This window comes from Cydia amplana, chromosome 11 (assembly GCF_948474715.1).
Source record: "Cydia amplana chromosome 11, ilCydAmpl1.1, whole genome shotgun sequence".
In the NCBI taxonomy this organism is placed as follows: Eukaryota; Metazoa; Arthropoda; class Insecta; order Lepidoptera; family Tortricidae; genus Cydia; species Cydia amplana.
In genome coordinates this window covers 7,343,209-7,363,928 of record NC_086079.1, presented here as the reverse complement: position 1 = coordinate 7,363,928, position 20,720 = coordinate 7,343,209, and the positions used below count along the sequence as shown (strand labels likewise).

The 20,720-nt window shown below is 41.7% G+C and overlaps 2 protein-coding genes across 2 annotated transcripts in view; one reads left to right on the top strand and one right to left on the bottom strand.

The window, feature by feature from the left end:
* The window catches only part of LOC134651975 (ataxin-1-like), a 31,216-nt gene extending 26,556 nt beyond the window's left edge, over positions 1–4,660 (top strand). Inside the window, exons 2-4 of the mRNA XM_063507121.1 lie at positions 2,381–2,772; positions 3,101–3,334; positions 3,720–4,660. Coding sequence (XP_063363191.1) covers positions 2,389–2,772; positions 3,101–3,334; positions 3,720–4,019 — 918 coding nt within the window. The 5' untranslated portion in view covers positions 2,381–2,388 and the 3' untranslated portion in view covers positions 4,020–4,660. The remainder of the gene's footprint in view (positions 1–2,380; positions 2,773–3,100; positions 3,335–3,719) is intronic.
* Positions 4,661–10,129: 5,469 nt separating this feature from the next.
* Positions 10,130–15,131, bottom strand: LOC134652183 (anamorsin homolog). Its single transcript, XM_063507346.1, has 5 exons — positions 14,845–15,131; positions 14,278–14,504; positions 13,456–13,621; positions 11,449–11,555; positions 10,130–10,280 (listed from the first exon to the last, which is right to left on the bottom strand). Exons 1-5 carry the CDS (start codon positions 14,987–14,989, stop codon positions 10,176–10,178), a joined length of 750 nt encoding a protein of 249 aa, XP_063363416.1. The 5' UTR covers positions 14,990–15,131; the 3' UTR covers positions 10,130–10,175.
* Between the last annotated feature and the right edge of the window lie 5,589 nt (positions 15,132–20,720).

The following is a 20,720-nucleotide window of genomic DNA, read 5'->3' as shown; positions in this document are numbered from 1 at the left end:
TAAATATTGCAGCACAATCCTTGAGAGCTAAATTTCTTCATGTTTTTTTATAACTTGTAACTCTTTTAAGCCATCAAGGTCGTTTATTTCGTGACAAGTCTGGAAAACTACCGTTGGCTAATAATAAAGCGATAGGTAACTACATAATAAGGGTCTACGGACTTGGTAATTAGTTACACAGTAATTTATTATGTTATGTCCCGATATAGCAGCGCGTGGGTGACATATAGGGGGACAAAACTATTTAGATAGTATGCCCAGTAAGTTACTGCTATGAGTTACCTAAGGGGCGCTTTCGTCTAATCGTTACGTGAGCCTCGTAGGCTTAAGGGGTATGATAACATCAGTAGTTAGGCCTGCGGGGAGCCGTAGTCGTAAAACCGGAAAGGCCTAGTAAATGCCTATTCGGAAAGCTTAAGTGAGCCAACATTACGGCAAAAGATCGCTTGTCTGTTTGCCTAATGCCAAGACATTATAGGCAGGCACGCTGCTCGGAATGGATTAAGTATATACTTATATACAGAAGGTTATCTAATTTCTCTATCTAACGAAGCTGATGTTAGACAGAAACCTTCTCTATCTCATGCATAACTCCTACTTTTTCGTATACACATTCGTTAAAAAGGGAGTCGAGCTGTTCGTGTAATCGGTTATAGATCTCTATAGGTCTATACCTATGTACTCGTATGACGAAGACTGTTTTTCCTAACCGGCTAATAAAACAGTGAATAGTTAATGTTTATAAACCTCTTTTTCGACTGAAAACCTGTTTGGTAGTATGACAGAGAATTCCAAGCTCCAAACTCACACGCAGCAACAAGTAAAACCCCTAAGGTACTCGCTCTGTTATTTCCCATTTCTTGTTTTTTTCTACGTATTTTCAACAAATAAGTATGTACTTGAACGCAAGCCGGTTTCCAAGAGGGAACGCATACATACTCCCTATACGACCGCATTGTAAACATACAATAGGCACACAGGAGTACGAGATCTAATGTTTGTTTGCGCAGGTGCGGCCGGCTGCATCTTTGTTCTTCGAATTATCGCCGTGAGGGAATGCGTCCTTACCACTCCTTGATTGTGTTAATGAGACGCTTCGTTACTTGTCAGTTTTCAAGTTGGATGCATATTTATCTCCCATACCTGGATTTTATTAAGGGTAGCTTAGATACGAGTGGTTCCGGGAATTTATGGTTATCAAAAAACTCCTTCGACACCGGTTATACGACCGGTTCTGCATTTCGTTGAGTCACCAGCTGGGCTGTCTTTTTATATGAATTTCTTAAATTTACTGACACTTCGAGAGGCAGATTATATGTAGGTATAATATAAACAATTAAACATGAACCATGTGTCACCACAAGTCAATCTATTCCGACGCGTTACGGTTTTCCGTAAATGCCTGACACAGATGGTAAAGGCCTATTATTAGGTAAAGGTAAATTTATTTATGTTAGGCATATCAACATTCCAATTAACGATATCTACAGTCGTACATATCGATGTACGTAGTCATTATTAGTAGTCTTTTTCATTGTAAACACGTTCGATAATTATTTCCACATGAATAAGCATCCAATTAAGCCAACACTGCAGAGTTTGTTGAGGAACAAAGGCGCTCTAAGACGTAAAGATTAGATCGCATCTCTCATCTCATCAAGCCCCGTCGTGCATACTGAATTAAACTTTTACGTGAATAAGCTATTTATACCGCTGATGCGCCGCTCCACATTCTTATCTCGTGTACACTACGCCTCAAGGATCTAACAGATGTTGAACGATCGTAATTTAACGCACCTATAAATGTAAGTTTAATAAATATAGAACTTGAAAGCTGCGATAAGCGAGCAGACTCATCGTAACAGCTTCATTATGCTGTTTTTATTGAGTGTACATAAATTGTTATATCTCCTTTCACTGCGTGTCTAGAGTAAGAGATTGTTTATTTGGCCAGTTTTATTGCGATGTTAAGTATTTTTGTCTCGCGCCAAGTGGTGAAACAAAAATGATTCCCGTCGAAGATATTTTTAATGTGTAAATATCATTTACTTGGAAACTGGATTGTGACATCATTTTTGGTTGTCGTTGGGTCTGGTTTTGTAAGTAGGTAATCTAATACCATTGTCTCTTATTTCTTACTTGAACTTTGGCCTCTCTTAGACTTAAGTAGGTATTTTCCTCTACCTACTCAGTAGGTCCTACTGCCTTATGCAGCTTGATCATGAAATCATGATCAATTGATCATAGAAGAGTATCACTGTTTTGGAAGATCTTGTAAGAAAGAGTGATAATTGTTGGCGCCATATTTAATCGTTTAGTTGAATACCTGATGCCACCCATACTTGTTCACCATGTAACGTATTTTGTTTTTTTGTTGCAGCGCGTCCGATGATCTCGGCGAGGCTCCCCGGCGAGGCGCTGGCCCAGCTGGGGCAGCTCGGGCCGCTGGGGCTGTACCCGCCGCCGCCGCCGGCCGGCATGACGCCCGAGTTCCTCGCGCCGCCGCCCCGGCCGTACGCGCGCTACGCGCAGCGCCGCCCGCGCGACATGCCCGCGCCCCCCGCCCCTCAATCTCCCTCGTTCCCGAGTTATCCGACCTTCCTCCCGCATCCGTCGTACGCGTACAACCTGTACCGGGCGGGCCCTCGGGCGCCGCAGCCGCCGGCCAACTACCCCCTGCACCGGCCCACGTCGGGCTTCGTGCCGCCGGCTCCGGCGTCCCATTCACCACCAGTGTCTGCGCCGGCGCCTTTACCTCCTGTCCACAGAGACGTAAGTTTCTATTCTTTTCTTCTATCATTCGCAAAATTCATTACACAATCAAACGTAATGGCAAACTAATCGTGTTTATTCTGACCTGGTTAAAAGCATCTTAGGTCTTATGATTCCGGGATATGAATTTACATTTTGGCAACCCTTAAGGCGCCTTCATATTTGTCACTCGCCCAAAACATCTCACGGTGCTAAGTCAGCTCACGGCTCCGAAATATAAATTCTGCATTTTCCGCTACTGCCAAATCTTCTTTCACAGTTAGGTACGTTACACATGACACCGTCACTTTATAGTCATAATTTTAATATATTCCTTTATCAATTTCAGGAACCACCAATTTCACCGGAGCGCGGCGCGCCAGCTGCATACTTCTGCCGTGGTGCCCTCATTCGACTCGAAGATGGTTCGCTTCGGCGCGTCGAAGAGATGAGGACAGAAGACTTTGTGATGAGCGCAGAGCACAGCGGGGACCTGGCGCTGACGCAATGCACGCTGCTTCGGCTAGACGAGCGGGGCGACCGGCTCGCGCTCACGCTGACGTACGATAGGAACCGGGCACAGGTTTGTATTTCTATTACCACATTTCACGTCTAAAAGGCTTTCTGGATGCCTAGAAGGAATCTTTAGATTCCATCAAGAAACAAAACTTGCTTTAAACATGACACTTTTGATTAAGCTAAAACGTTTTATTTTATTTTCTCTCAGTCACTAAGTAAAATAGTGACTGAGAGAAAATAAAATAAAACGAGAAATGAAGACTTTCGATTAGGATTGCTAGGCGTCCGGTGGTTTGGACTACTGAATTAATTGTGGTTGAGGCCATGACCATCCTAGGTTTAACCACCGCAAAATAGATATTCGTGTCTCAATAGGAGTCTTTGCTTCCAGTTTAGATGTTATTATCCTCTCTTAACAAGTAATAAACGTGACATTTATTCGTTTCCAGGTGGAGCTGGACTCGACCGTAGACCACCCGTTCTTCGTATACGGGCGTGGCTGGGCGTCCTGCAAGCCGGAGCGCACGCTGGGGCGGTACGGGTTGCACGTCCAACGACTGCAAGTAGGCGACGTGTGCGTGTCTCTAGTCGCCAGGAAGCACGCCTCCGCGTCTCTCCCCGCGCACCCCTCCTCCGCGCCTCCTCAGACGCACCCGGAGAACCTCAGCGTTAAGGAAGACGCTCGCAAGCGGCGGTGGTCCGCTTCAGACGTGCTCGAAGACGACCGCCCCCTTCCAAAGAAACGCTGAAGCGTCGTGATCGCTCTGAAACTATCGTTTAGTTCGTTTCTTCCCGTAGTCGACGCGGACTGTGAGCTGAATTAGTGATCGAACGCTTCATCTTCCTGCTATCTAACGAAATCAGCTTCGCAATATTCTCACGTGGATAGTGACAATAACCCAGTGAGTGAGTCGCGTGCCCGTGCGGCCGCGACCGTCCGCTGTGCTATCGGGAATCTAGGTGCTTTTTACTGTCGGGTGCTTCTGTCGCGTATGTGTACGACAATGTAAATATGTATGTAATTATGATATTTAGGTCAAAGTTCAATGTTACACTCCATGACTAACTAAATGTATCACAAATATGTGAACGAACGTTTGCGCGATGCGTAGGAGGGCATATAAAAAAATATTTTTGCACATATAGATACCGACACCAATCAAATCATTAATCAAACTATTTTTAGTTTAAAATTATATTGGAGTGAGAACCGAAAAACTTAATGAGCACAAAAATAACAATGTGTATGTTTCTACCAGATCTTATAGTAGGTTAGATTTTGTGATAAACAATGAGATTTTAAATCGCCAGTCCGTCGTGACGGCATTGCATATTATGTTAAACATAGGTACAATGAATGTTTGGTAGGGTAGCTATGGGCTTACGTTGTAAATGACCTCTTCACCGTTGAGTGAGGCTGTTTTTTGACCAGATAGGTAGCTAATGCTAAAGGGTAAATGAGATAAAAACTAAACTACACTAATATGTGACTCAAATACGGTATTGACCAGAAGTAAAAGGCATAACGGAGCGGGTAAATGCAATTAACTCGTTTCCAGCTCTCTTCCGTAGCTCGCAATACTTCACAAAAGACATAAATTCATTGATTAAGTGGATCACACACATAATTAGCAACACAGCTGCTGGTCTGTAGGCATATCTGGTTGAAAAGCCGTCTGACTCGGGCGGGGGCAGACGTAGCCCACTCCCATGGTTGTGACAGACATATCCCGGCTCGCGAAACAAACAACCATTCAAACCCTGCTACGAACTTCCCCTATTGGCTGTAGGTAGTAAGGACCGAACTTGGAGGTGGTGGCAAATTTATCTGACAAATAATTTGATCGTGTTATATATTATAAATTTATAATATCTATTCTAAAAATAAAATATATATGTACCTATATTATGACGTTTATTAGATGTCATCTCTATTGTTTTTAGACGTCCATGTGTAATACACATAACTTTTCTATGAGAAGATTGTTGTATACATAATAAACACACAGTCTGTGATATTTTGTAGTTATTGGTCAGAGTAGATATGAAGTATTGCTTGAATAAAGGAAATATATGTTTTAGAGTACTAAGTGCGTAATCGGTAAGGAGCTATATAGATGTCGTATACTTACTCAAAAATTTCGCTGGAGGAAACAAACAAAATACATAAACAAGTAGAGTCTGTGATTTTATACATATGTATATCGTTATACCAAATAACGAAAAATGCAAAGGCCATATCAAAATCCAATTAATTTTAAATATTATTAAGTGAATATTTACCGTTCTTCATTTGGTATATTTTTATTTGCATAATATAAATCGTAGAGTTTCACATGGATTTCCAACCGAATACCTAATACGTAGGTATAATGTTGAGTGTAATGATATGGGTAGGTACAAGGATGTTTGCCATGCTAGGCGGGCCTGGCCCGCGGGACACCGGGTAGTTCTTTCATTGTACCGTAAATGTTACGTGCTTGTTAATTGTATGTTAATTATTAGCGGCCGGCCCGGCACCGCGCCCGGACACGGCCGGCGGAGCGTAGATAAAAAGCTAATAATTTGTTGTATAATGTATGTAATTCTAGTTTTATCATGTTTATTATTATATTTTGTAATTGTAATGAAAGATCTCATTTTATTAATCGGTATTTTCTAACAAGGCGCTTCATTAGATCATGACTAAGCCTACCTCACAAACTTGAGACCGGGCGGCGCGCGCCGCGGCCGGTCGCCAACAAGTCGACAACAAGATCTCAATTTGATGAAAATAAACTTATAAAAAGACTGGGACGCTTTACTGAATGTTGTGGGATAGTAGTTTCTTTGAAGATATTACTTAAAAAATTATGATATAGGAAGGAGCATTTATTTAGTGAACGGGCGCAACCGGCGCGACGCGCTGCGCTCCTCTTCCAAGCAAGTCGCTCGACTCGATTAGTACAAAAATTCTTACAAAAAGTATTATTTCCCAAAATTTTCAATTCAGAAAGTATTAACTTAATTTCAATGAAGGGTGCTATACAAACTGTTTTCGTTGACGTGTCAAGCACGATACATACTTAGGACATTAATGTCCCGATATTTGCAATATTTTGAGTATAAATTGGCAGAATCAAAGTTCTTCCAAGATTAAAAATATATTGAACTGTACCAGTTTATATTCCAAACCAGCTTCAGAGTTTTGTTCCCTTGGACTACTAATGTATGTTCTATGTATTATAAAAATTGCAAGCCAATGTAAATTAGATATACAAAATCGATTTTAACTATTGTATTTACAACCAATAATTACTTCATGTGGAGTAGTTATCACAACATTTATAAAATCATTGCTGTCAAGAAAGTTATATTTTTCCATCAACTTACATTATGATCAGACAATACCTATCCATATACTATATTTGTAAGTGAGAAACAATAATATATATGAGGTAATCAAACCTGAGAAAAATTACTTGATTTTTTTGCACCGAATTCACAAATTTAAAAAATTTAAAAGAAAATGATGATTGGCATGACTTAGGGCACGTTTATACTGGGCGATATCTGTTATTTTAAGTGTAAATTAAGTGTAAACGAGCCCTAAGCTGAAGTTTAAGCAGGTCTCAGTTATTTCTGCTCAACTGATCGTCTCATTTTTGTAAACACGAACAAAGTTTCTGCCTTTCGCGATGAATAGCAAAACACTATTTTCAACACTACAATAAAAAAATCTAGTGAGCAAACAGAAACTTTGGTCCTGTATCATTGAATACGTTATTATTATGTCAAGGCCAGGAAATTATATACCTATTATATTCATCGTTAAGTTTATTTCCGTTTTATTTCTTTAACATTCGCTTGTCGACAATAAGATATACCTATACCTAATTATTCTTTCTGATTCCAACGTAGAGAAGTTCATGATCACTGTTCTTGTGTTCGAGTGATTTTTGTATGAGTGTTCAAACGCAGAGACCGACTTTCGGCAACACATTGATATAGAAATAAAACGTAGAAATAATTGCAATTGTCTCTTTCCATCTTGGCGCTGTAGCAAGTCATTGATTCACGTGTGTGACAGAAATATAAATATTTTGTAAGTACACGAATGAGTCGACCTGCGTTGCATAGTGACAATAGATACTTGTCATATTTACAGTTCCGTGTTAAATCGTGTTAACGGGCATTATTCCATACGCTTTGACCTTATATCGGTATTGAGTGTCCGGGAGATAGGAGTTTGAGCGTGTAGAATTTGCCCATGATTTCCACGTTTGTAGTAAATCTTCCCAACTATCCAAGTACTTCCGACACAAGATTGTGCCATCTTACAGATTTCTTATTATATTCAACTGTTTTGGTCAAGTTAACGCATGTCCTATTTTAAAGGAATACCTGTCTTTATACAGGGTCATTTTTGGACCGTTAGCCATATTGTGCGAGGTGATTAGGTAGGTCATACTGAACAACTTTTTCTATGGGACCAACCCCGAAATCCCAAAAAAAATTTGGCCTTCCCATAGAAAACGTCGACATCCACTCGACCAAAATGTATGAAACGGCCAAGAAAAAGTTATTCAGTATGGCCTACCTAATCACCTCGCACAATATGGCTAATGGTCCAAAAATTACCTTGTATACGTTACTTATTTCCATGATTAACATATTCTTAATTATTGGTTAAAATCGACAAAATATCCATAAGACAGTGAATATGTCAAATAACATCTTTGATTGATTTATTTGTTACAAAATCACGTATCATTAGGAGTTTCTTTTAAAATTATAATAGAAATACAGATAGATGCTTTTACTGGAAAAGTTGTGTCATTTATGTAACAGAAAAATAAATATAAAATTGTTATATAATTATATGATGAATGGCAAAATATATATGTTTATTTTATTGTATAGCGGAGTGATTACTATTTCAGATTATGTAAATGGAAAATGTTATAGACCGAGATGTGTTAAAATAAGTTAACTGTTTGTAAAAAGAAGAGAAAATATGTATAACTGAATATTTGCTACAAATGCGTTTTCTTTACAATCTCACTTACTAAACTTACTAACTCAATCTAGTACCTAAAGTAAAGATGTTTAGCACGAAAAATTTCTTAAATTGATCCGCCATTTTCTATCTCTATCGCACGCGCATAATTATATTGCTGTCCCGCTTATGATTCCAGCAGTCAATGCCACGGTGTGTGTGGGGTGGTGTGGGACTGCAATATACAGAGTGGTCCAAACAAGACGTCCAAAATTTTTTTTTAGATTCCTCACATCGTGGGCTATCAGAATTAGAGATGCAACGGATAGTTGTTTGGCCGGATACCGGATATCCGGCCTGGACACTTGCCGAATATCCGGTATCCGGCCGCCGGATATTCGGCCGGCGAAACTATACCTATATTTTGAGTTTTGCAGGTGCGCGTCGTGCAGGTTTCGAACTGTTTCGTAGTGAACATTCGCGCGGACACATTTCTAGGATCGTAACGAGTTTTATCATGTCATTACGTAGTAAGTTCGATTATAGTTAGAAGTGCGCGCGCGTATTTTTGTGTAAACAAATAAGTGTATTGTGTGACATTGGTTACGTATTCATTTCTATCTACTGTGTCGTTAGCATTATGACCGTGACTGTTTTTAAGATTCCATTTTTTACCCCAAAATGTGTTAATTTTACTATCCGGTATCCGGCCGGATAGTAGGTCACTATCCGGTATCCGGCCGGATACTAAAATAACGGCCGGATACCGGATAGTAACCGGATATCCGGTGCATCTCTAATCAGAATATACCCCCATGTATGTTAGCCGATTTTTCGTAGATTCGAGTTATGAATTTTTGAACTTTTAACTTTTGTTCAGAAATTCCGGGGCGAACCAATTAATTTATTAAAAAAAAACTATTAAACTTTTTTGAATGGTTCTTTTTGTAACATAATCCTTTACAAACGGCGCAGTTGCTAAAAAAAAATCAACATCCTCACTTGGCTGCGAGTTGGAAAAAAAAAGACAAAAGTCTAAGTTTTACTTTCAAGCGTACATGGCTAACATACATGGGGTATATTCTGATAGCCCACGATGTGAGGAATCTAAAAAAAATTTTGGACGTCTATGTCTGGACTGGCCTGTACCTATATTACATGTGCGTGTGATAGAGATACGAAATGGTGGGGTCAATGGACGAAATTCTTCGTGCTTATCCATTGAACTACATATTATTATTACAAAGTATAGAACCGGCGCAGAGAACCAGTATTTTGCGCCATGAGTTGTTGTTTTGACAACAAACCATAGATGCGGACCGTGAATCTCTATAGATACATAAGACTTCAGAAGAAAGATTTGACAATAAGCGGCAAAGCGGAATTCATTGTGTTTACTAAACTACATTTAGATACTCCCCAGTTGCACAAATGTTCATTAGATATGGCTCTCCATCAGGTATAGTGCATAATTTTTTATCAGCAAATTTACAACCACTATTTTACACGTTTTAGTACACAGAGTGTGAGATACTATTATTTCTTGCTGAACATTATATGGGAGTTAAATCCATAGATCTTCAGCAGCGGTATCATGGTCGCGTTTTTATCACCTGTCATGTCATGCGTCACTTTCGTACTTACATACTTGTTAGAACGTGACAGGCATGGTGACGAATAATAAAGGGCCGGCCATAATAGCTCTTCAGGTCCTGCATCATTGGCCTTCGTTTGATCTATTCTGAACACGACACCCTGTATACTTTTGTCTGTGGTTCTAGTATGAAATTCATAACTTTAATTAACATTTGTGCGACCCAATACAAAACCACCAGCACTAAATCTACAGGAAGCATCAACATAATAAATGAAAATTAAATGAGTACTTACAAAGAGTTTATTATTAATAATCACAACAATACTATCTTCAGATGTCGGACTTAAGGTCCAGCAGCACTTTCTCGCCGGGCTTGAAGGCCGGCATGCCGAGGTACGGGCACGTCGCGCAGCGGAACGCGTCGCCCAGATAGCACTGCAAAAGGAATAGTAGTAGTTAAGGAGTAGCCGTTTTTAAGAAAATCTGAAATATTTTTTTTTTAATTTTTTATTCATGATAAACTAACATACATTTTATAAATTACATAAAACTCGCCAAACTGTGGAGTTTGATGGCGAGGTACGCTCTTTTTTATGCTAATAACTTAACCTATTAGGGTCAAACCCGTTTTATAGTATGGTATGGTTACCTCGTTCCTGTAGACATCGCAAGGTTAAGGAAATCTAACACTAACACATTCAGTACCGAAAACCCGACTATCGGGTATTTTATGATTTCGTTCCCAGGCCGGACGACCCGATAGTCGGGATCGTGGTACTACAGCTTTATATGAAGACATTTTTGTGGCCAGGCGCGGATGTCTTGGCGACCATCAACTATAAAGTATCTAATGTAGTAGTCTTGGAAACATTGGAGAACATACCTACATACGAATTGAGAAACTCCTTCAAAATCAATAAAAGTTGGTTAACATATTCATTGCCACCCAGCCAAACAAGACATCCGCGCCAGGCCACAACCACAACAATTTCGTCCAATAAAGCTGTAGTACCACGATTTGACTATCGGGTCGTCCGACTTTTTTAGTGAACTGTATTGTTCTTATGAGTAATAAAAAAATCTCTAAACCTACTCTAAAGGAATAGTACATTATTGTGGAGGCACTGGTTAGGTATTCGTTTTAAAACGACAAACTGAAGAATATTCTGGCATCAATCATTGAGTTAAAAGGGTTTTCATTTATAACCTTTAACAAAAACCTGACTTCATAAAGTATTATCTATGCCATCATTGTTATGGTATTTTCTATGCAATTCCACTTCACCAAATCTCGCTCGCCGAAAGGAAATGCACGAAGTAGTTATATGAAAATACACAAATCTCTCCCTATAGGTGTGCCTATAAAATTTGAAGAGTAACCTTGATCTCTTCAAGATGCCGTGACTCGGTCCTGATCTGATGATAATAGGACCATCAAGTGTAAAGTATTAAAAAAAAACTTATAAATTGAGAACTTCCTCCTTTCATTTTTTCGGCTTTAAAATAAACCGCTGTCATTTCAAACGTTTTACTAGTATTTATATGCATAAAAAGTTAAAATAATAGTAATAATTATAACTTGTTTAAACACAAGGATACTTACGCTTCCGCAAGAAGACTTTGGAGTCTCCTTGACCTGACCATTGAGTTCCTCAGCCAGACCGCACGAGCAATCCGCGCACGCCTTCCGCTTGCCCGTCGTGGCACACACTGGAAAATAAATATACAAATATCATGAGACAATATTATACAACCAAAACTCATGCAATGCATATTACCTATGCTTTCTCAGGCACTCTAAATTAGTCTAAATAGGCTAGATTCCTACTAGTCAAATCAGCTTCTTTTTTAGAACTGTCAAAACGATTTGCTAATATGGAATTTATATGAAAACGAATGTAGTGATGTCACGGTAAACTCACCTACTTTTTATATTTCAAACCGATTTATTAAATACAAATTGTGTTTAAAAATAGCTGCTGTCTATGTTTTTCTAATAATTATCTGGTGCTTTATTTCGTGCACGGTTTGAAATAATTTATTTTAAGTACAGGAAACATCCCTATTATCTTGACACTAATCCAAAATTCATTGTTAATAAGTACATATATTTTTGAGCAGTTTAGAAGTGTAGCTATTTTTGAAACCATAACGATGATTCATGGTAATGATTTAAATGTTTTACTTTGTTTCAAGTCAATGCAATACGGAGTCACTGACTTTTTAAGATTATGCAACATTACGAAATAATCCCTAATGCATTGTACTAAAGTTCAATTTAGAAATAAAGCACCTGTAAGAAGTAGGTGAATTGAACCGTCGCGTCATTCATACGTAACGGCGTTCAGCCAATTCGCAACACAAAACCTCGGAGCGGCGCGTCCGTTGGAACACAAAACCTCAATGTTTATATCTCCGCGCTATCATTATCATATCATATCAGATACGTAACTGTTATTATTGTGATTATTTTTGAAGGATTTGTAACATCATTATATTTTACATAATGAATTAGAGGTCATGTAACCAACTTTCATTATTTTGTATATTTATTTTCTATTTTCTAGCCCTCACAAATATTTTAATGACTAAAACAAAACATTATATGTGACGTTATCTATGAAAAGGAACCTTATTGTCGATGGCGCTTACGCCATTATTAACAATGCTCCGATATAAATACAATGCCGCGCGACGCTGTGCGGCGTAAGCGCCATCGACAATAAGGTCCCTTTTCATAGATAATGCCCCATATCTTGTTTTGGCCTATTATGTATAGTAAAGGTATAATGCTAACAATATGTATAAGCAAAGCAGGAGTACAAATGCGTCAAAAAATAAAAATATTATTTTACAAATTATTTACCTATTTTTTTTTTAACTTTATTGCACAAACAAAGAAAAATTTACTAATGGCGAAATAGATGCGACAAATGGCAAATTATATATGTATTATGATTTTTTATTTATAAAAAATGCCTTTCAGCACCTTATTCTGACTATTAATTATTTTAATGAAAACAAGTTCTGCCCTGCTAATAGTAAGTGCAGTATAGTTTGTAGCTTTCTAGTAGACCCCGAAGGCTTATCCTATTGTCTATTGTTCAGTAAAACCGCACGTGCTACTTACCTGCAAAAAAGGGTCCTAATTATTCTATTTGGCACCTGAGCGCGGGCTAGTCCAACGCTCAAAAAACCAGTGTAGGTGCGCTCTCCGATAACGCGCCTTTGTTACGCATCTCGATGACACATTTTAGACTGGTTCTGTAGCGATCGACTCGCCGGCACTCAGTAACCGAAGTACCGATTTTTTATGCAGGTGGTTGTGGCACGTGGCACGAGCGGTTTTTCTTAACAATAGACAATAGGATTAGCCTTCGGGGTCTATTAGAAAGCTACAAACTATACTTGCATGAAAATCATCCTTTAAATAAAGAACTTATTCAAACAGAACAAGATAAACAATTGCATAACTTTTCAACTGCGATTACTGCGTATGTTAGCACGGCAGAGTTATATGCTGTTACATAATGCTATCTATGCATTGTTCTGTAACTTTGACGTTTGAATTTTAAAATGTACCAGTTTTGTATAAAATGTAATTTCTTACCTCTAAGTGATTCTTTATCAGGTCTCTTGAGATCATCCTCATCCAACAACTGGTCGGAGTCAATGATGTCATCATCATTGCCCCCCGTCCAGGCCGCCTCCACTGTATCATCCAGTTTCCATACCGCTGGCTTGCTGCCTAGCTTCAGTTGTGCTTTTGATCCTACCTGGAATATTGCAAAGTATTGTTGAAGCATTTGACTTATGTCTTGTATGAATACATGTTTTTTTATTGCTATAAGGTCACAATCACACTATTCACTGTATGCAGATTGTGTTGGTTGCCTCGCAAACTCATGCAACCAACATGGTGAAAAGGAGCGTAATTTCGCCATAAGAGTTTTCTACATTGTAAATTGTTGGTAATAAATTTGGTGTTGTTCAGAAAACATGGCATACAATGGAATGATAATGTTTATTAGTGCACCATCCTTATTTGAATGTTTAATATTAAACTGCAAACATTCATGTCTATGGCTGTCTTTGGCAATCAAAGGACACTGCAGGGTTTTGTAACTAATTGCAGCAAAAGTTTGTTTCTAAGATATATGTGATAAGATTAGTTCATTATCAAATTAATCACTTAATTCTATATAATTGGATGTTAGCTTCTATTAAATAGTGATCACGGATCATACAAATAAATGCAAGTAATTTGCCATAAATAATCTACAATACGTCCTACACAATATAAAGTGCAAACTTCATAAACAAACAAATTCTCAAGGATTTTTTTATTTGGAAACCTAATCAAATATTTCTTAGACAATACTTTTTAAAATATAAGTTTGGAATATTGATCCTTATTTTGGCATAGTCATACCTCAAATTTAGGCTTCTCAGCTATGTAAACACCATTAGCTTGTGTCACATTGAGGAACCCATTCAGTTTCAGTGCCGTGCTGAGGTCAGAAGCATCCTTGGCCACCAACTTGCCGCTGGGCTTGAGGAGTCTAATCAGGGTTGCCAGGAGACTGTCGTTATGGGTGACGGAGTGTGGAGGAACAATATTTGAGAGTATGATGGTGAACGATGACTGTGGCCTTGAAGCTGAAAGTTTTTAATCATTGCATTTAACTTTACATTACTATTACATTTAAGGAATAACTTTATAGCCAGGCAAATACCAACATAGCTGAAAATACATAAATTCTAACATGGTAAATAAATCAATGAATGATATCTGAAATATTTTGATAGGTACTTCCTAGCTAAATTACAAAGAAACATACCATACCACAGACCTTCTGGACGGGGTATTCTTTTTATAACTTAGATAGCAAACATTTTAAACATTGCTGCACTGCTGGATTAACTAAATATGGTGTACTATAACATGTTTAAAGTATTATATACCTCAGTAGTGTAACGGGTAGGGATTTGTACTTACTTTCAGTAATCATTTCCGAATTTTCGAGAACGACATTGCCATTATTGGTCGCACTTTGAATATCAGCCACTATTTTGCTTAGTTCGTTTTGATCGCTGCCTTTCCAAATAACTAGTACATTATCGCCGCTCTTTAGGGTATTCATTGTGGCTTGCGGTCAAATATATACTCTTGATGATTGATTTCTTCCGTTCTGTGCTCCGAGCTTGTAATTTATGAAGAAACAATTAATCGAACGATCAATATTATTGTAAAATGCTTGAGCGTGTCTTGGCGAATCAGTAACTGCGCGACTAGCCGAATACTGGGTTGTTTTATGAATGAGCAGTCGATTTGCTGTGAATCGTAATAAATACCGTAAGAAAAATTAGTAACGTGTGTACGTGATTGTCATTGTCCTACTTGCGTCAAACAGATGACAGATGACAATCACTTTTTTTTTTGTTCATGACCATGGATACATGAGTCTTTTTTTTTTTGGATTTTATGGCCTGGTTACGAGACTACATGACAATCACTTCACTTATGGGGTTGCTATGCTATGAATGCTATAAAAACCAGAAAAAGTTGTCGCACACTTCGATTAAAAAAAATGAAAAATCAAAACACAGGTATTTACTTTGTTCCCCACAAAGTATTCATAAAAGTATTTATAAATATATTAATTTCAACTAGTTTTCTAGAGATAGGAAAAAACTAACGATAATAATAGAGAATTACATAGCTACTTATCTATATTTTTACCGTATTACTTACTATTCTTCTTCTTCTTCTTCTTCTTCTTGTTAGGGGCTATATAAGGCTCCAAAGCCTATGTATCACTGCGACCATCGCTGATCTATTGTGATCGCCACCTACTACAACTCTCGATCCAAACATGCAACTTCAAATAGCTGCAGGATCTTTTTGAACTCGAGAGACTTTACCTCCTCCGGGCGCAATATGTGCCCGCCCAGGATTAAGTCACGAGTACGCATTAGGCAAGGGCACTCTGTGAGGATGTGCAAGGGCGTCTCCTCTGCCTCCATACAGAGTCTGCACCGCCCCATGTCACGTTTCCCCATGGTGTGCATGTGCTTATTTAGGCAACAGTGCCCAGTAAGCACCCTTACCAAGTTGCGCAGTTGGTTCCTAGACAGCGCTAAGGCGTTCGAGGACGCCTTTTTGCTGAAGGCCTTGATAAGCGCTTTGGAATGGTTCAAACCTGTTGTTTCCCTCCAGAGTTGAATTGTTGCGTATTGACAGTAGGTCTTTAGGGTGAGCCGCGTTAGGCTTTTGGGGATACCACAAAACGGCTCAGGACTGTAGTTTATCCCTTTAGCCCCTGCTCGCGCGAGCTCGTCGGCCTTTTCATTTCCTACGATACCCGCATGCCCTGGGACCCAACGTAGAACAACTTTGTTCCTGGCTCCAAGGTTGTTCAATAGTTGCCTGCAGTTCTCAACCAGCCTCGATGTGGTGACATCAGAGGTTAGGGCTAAGAGTGCCGCCTGGCTATCCGAATGGATATAGATTGTGTGATTACCGTAGTTGCTTTGCAGATTTATTGACGCACATTCTAGGATGGCGTATACCTCCGCCTGGAATATAGAGCAAAAACGTCCTAGGTTTAAGCTGATGCTTTTCCTAGGCGCTTCACCGTATACTCCGCAGCCTACTTCAGATCCGGATTTGGAGCCATCAGTGTACCACCTTAGGCTTCCTTCTTTCCACTTAATTTGACTGTTTGACCAGTCCTCCCTTTTGGGGAGTTCCACTGAGTAATGTTTGAGTGGACAAAATTTGGGTGCCATAGTGTCGGAAGGCATCCCAAGAACAGGGATATCATACACTGATTCCTTAAACAGTCTCAGAGTTTTCGATAACCAATTACCTCTCCTCGCGCCCGCTATTCTAAGCATACTAGATTTCGCCTCCAACTCCAGATGCAGGTGAAGGGGCGGTAGATTTAGTATGGCCTCTAGGGCTGCCGTCGGGGAGGATGACATGGCTCCAGTGACGATGACACAGGCAGTTCTTTGCAGGCTGCCAAGCTTCGTCACTGTTACCTTCTGCGTCGTTTTCCTGTACCATGCTACAGAGGCGTAAGACACTATCGGCCTCACTATAGATGTGTACAGCCATAAGGCAATTTTGGGTTTTAGACCCCATCGGTTGCCTGCTAAACGACAGCATATTGCCAAGGCTGATCTAGCCTTTTGTATAATTCCGTCCACATGCTTGTTCCAGGTCAGTTTCTGGTCCAGTGTTACCCCCAGATATTTGACCTCTGTTGAGAACGGAATACTTTTACCATTCATGACAAGCGGTTTGAGTTTGTCTATTTTCCGCTTGTTCGTGAATGGAACTATAATTGTCTTATCTGCGTTGATAGACAATTCATTCTCTCCACACCATGTATTTATGGTGTTGAGAGCCCTCTGCATAAGGTCTGATAAAGTACTTTGGCAGTTGCCCCTCACCGTCACAACAAGGTCGTCAGCGTACCCCTGTGTGTCGATTCGGAGCTCCGCCATCTTGTGCAGAAGTCCATCCACCGCAAGAGTCCAGAGCAGGGGAGATAAGACACCCCCCTGCGGGCAGCCTCTCACAGTGGCCACTTCGAGTGTGGTGTTAAGCAAGTCCAGCCTAACCATTCTGCTTGAGAGCATGCTTTGCACCCAGCGGATAGTGGTGGAGTCCACCTCTTTGGCCCTAAGCCCTTCCACCAGTGTCCGAATGGGTGTATTATCAAAAGCGCCCTCAATATCTAAGAAGGCCGATAGGGCTATTTCCTTGTCTTCCAAAGCCCTTTCCACTCTGTCAACCAGCTCCAGCAAGGCAGTCTCTGTAGATCTGCCCCTACGGTAAGCATGTTGGCTGTCGTGTATGGGTTTACTCAGAAGACAGCTCTCCCTGATGTACCTATCAATTACCTTTTCCAAGGTCTTAAGGAGGAACGAGGAGAGGCTGATGGGTCTGAAGGACTTGGCTAACGCGTAATCCTTCCTCCCAGCCTTCGGTATAAATAATACCTTGACCTTGTTCCACTGTTCTGGTAGATGTCCCCAGGCATAGCTAGCTCTGAAGATTCTAACCAAATGCGGGATTAGGACTTCAGCTCCTCGCTGCATTAGCACAGGGCTTACTCCGTCCAGGCCGCACGTCTTGTAGGGTTTAAACGAGCTTATGGCCCACCTCACTATCCCGGGTCTTATGACGAGGGCAGCCTGCCTCCAGTCCTCCGGGCAGGGCCTATGCAGGCCTCTGACCACCTGGGGCTCGTGTGACTGTCCTGCCCCTGGAAAGTGAGTTTCAGCTAAGAGCTCCAGAGTCTCCGTCTCACTAGCAGTGAAGGAGCCATCATGCCTCCTGAGAAGGCCCACTTGATTACTTCTAGCTTTGGAGAGTATCCTGTGAAGTCTCGCTCCTTGAGGCGTATTTTCAATGTCCTCGCAGAACCTCCTCCATGACGCTCTCTTAGCTTTCCTAATCTCTTTACTGTATTCATTTAGGGCTTTCCGATAGACCTCCCACTCATCTGTCCTCTTAGCCCTATTGAATAACTTGCGTGCTTTGGCCCTGAGCCTCCTGAGGTTGGAGTTCCACCATGGGACCACACGTTTAGTTGATTTGACCTTGGGAGCACAGTTTTCTTCAAAGGCATTTACAATGCCATTTGAGACCACCTCTACCGCAAGTTCTAAACTCTCCCTCGTTTTTATCACCTTCGCTGCGGATTCCAGATTACGTTCTAGGCTGCTCCTGTAGCCCTCCCAGTCCGTCCTCCGGGGATCCCTGAAGGTGACCGTTTGAACACTGAGAGAAAAACATATATTAAAACAGATGTGCTTATGATCTGACAGCGATTCCACATCACTTACCCTCCAGTTCTGTATATGCCTGGCTAGATTTGAGGATGCAAAAGTCAAGTCTAAAACCTCCTTCCTAACCCTAGTGACAAAGGTGGGTGTACATCCTATGTTTAGAATTTGGAAGTTATTGAATAGAAGAAAGTCATGTAGTAACTCACCCCTATCATTGATGTCAGTGCTTCCCCAGTTGGTGTGGTGGGCGTTAGCGTCGCATCCCACCAGAATTTCTGCGTTGTGTCTGCGGGCATAGTCGGCCACGGCTGTGAGTTCCGCAGAGGGGTCATTCCTGTCTCCAGGGAGGTATGCCGAGCAAAGTATAATCCTCTGCCCGCTCCATCCCTTGAGATTTACATACGCTGCTACCAGGTCGTCTGTGCATAACTCTGGAACAGGTAGAAAGTCAATGTTCTTGCCAAAAGCAATGCAAGCCCTAGGCTTAATTCCGTTAGTATTGTATAAAACTTTACCAACCGAGTTCAGTCCTAGTATGGTTGAGTTTCGCACCCAAGGTTCTTGAAGTAATGCGAGGTCGACGTGTCCTGCAAGCCGGCTTTCAACAATGGCCGTGGCAGCTGCCGCATGATGGATGTTCGCTTGCAGGACCCTCGCGGGTGCCATAGGGCCAACGCCTTTTATTTGGCCCTTTTGGTGACCCGTTGTGGCCCTCCCCTGCCTCTCGCACTAGGAGTCCCTTGAGGTCCTCCTGTTGCTGAGGTTGTGGGTCTGGCCCGTCCGGGTACCATGCCCCTCATCGCGCCCCTTGTACCTCTGGCTGCCGGTTGCCCGCCCCCACGGCCACGGGAGCCCTGGGGTATAGGGTTTCGGCTGTCAGGTACCATGGTACTTGGCCCAGGAGTAGGTTCAGCGAGGGGCTGAGGTTGCTGCTTCGTCTGCTGTGCTGGGGGAGCATTTGGCCCCCCTTTTAGTCGGAACAGCACCTTCTTAAAGCCAATGGCTACTTCTCCACCATTGGCCTTAAGGGTCTCGGCAGAAGGCTCATCCAGAGCGAAAGTGACCACCCTGCCACCCTGCTCAGCCTTCTCCCCGAGAACTTTCCAGAGTTCTGTGTTCAGGCCAAAGTTCTGGACCCTGAACAGCGCCAAGGCTTCCTCCACAGAGGCCGCCTCGGACTCCGGAATGAAGGTGATAGCCGTGGCTGGTTTGGGCAATTCACCCTCAGGGATGACCGAGAGTTTCGCCTCCGGCCACGGCTTAAGGTTCGGGACTTCCTTCACAAGCCAGTCCCTGCTAACCTGGTTGACACAGGTCACAAGTATCCAGCCTGTCTTGTGAATGAAGCCCAGAAACTGCGGTGCACCGCCCTTCGCATTCGCCCATTGCTTAACCATGGCGAGATTTAGGTGCCGGTGGACCGACTTCATTTGATCCTCACTCATAGGGTCCGAATTACGGATCCCTACTCGTGAGGACCCCGCTACCTCCCGGAAGCTAGGATGCCGAAGCTCCCCTGAGGTATCAGCGCGGATTTTCGGGGCCTTTTTCGCTGATCCCTGTGGAGAATCGTCCTCAGAGCGGACCCTCTTTACAGGGCCTTTCTCCGTGGCCGGCTTCTCCACAGGGATGTCCGCCCTAGGCTTACGGGCCATTGACAGGGCTTGCTCTTTGGCTACCCCGTCGCCCATAAGCCTGCGGAACCTCTTGCGAGCAGCACCCGACAAGCGTTTGTGTTTACGCGGCTCTTTGGCAGAGGAGCTGTCGCCGGGCGTGCCAGAGACGACGACGTCTCTATCGACCACAGCTTCACTCTCCCCTCCCTGGGAGCAAACCTCGGGCGTACTGGAGGCTTCTACAGCCTCCTTCGCTCCGACACGATCATCGGCCAGGATCGACTCCAGAGCCGAGGAAATGGCGTCTAAACTATCTTCTTCTTTTTCTTTTATATTATCCATAAACGTCCCACGAGTAGCTAGGGAAAAGAGGTCACAGAACGGCAGAGCCCCGCTTGCCGACTGAAGGACTAGAATACTTCTACGATTCGTCCCGGTTTCGTAGAGACGCCGT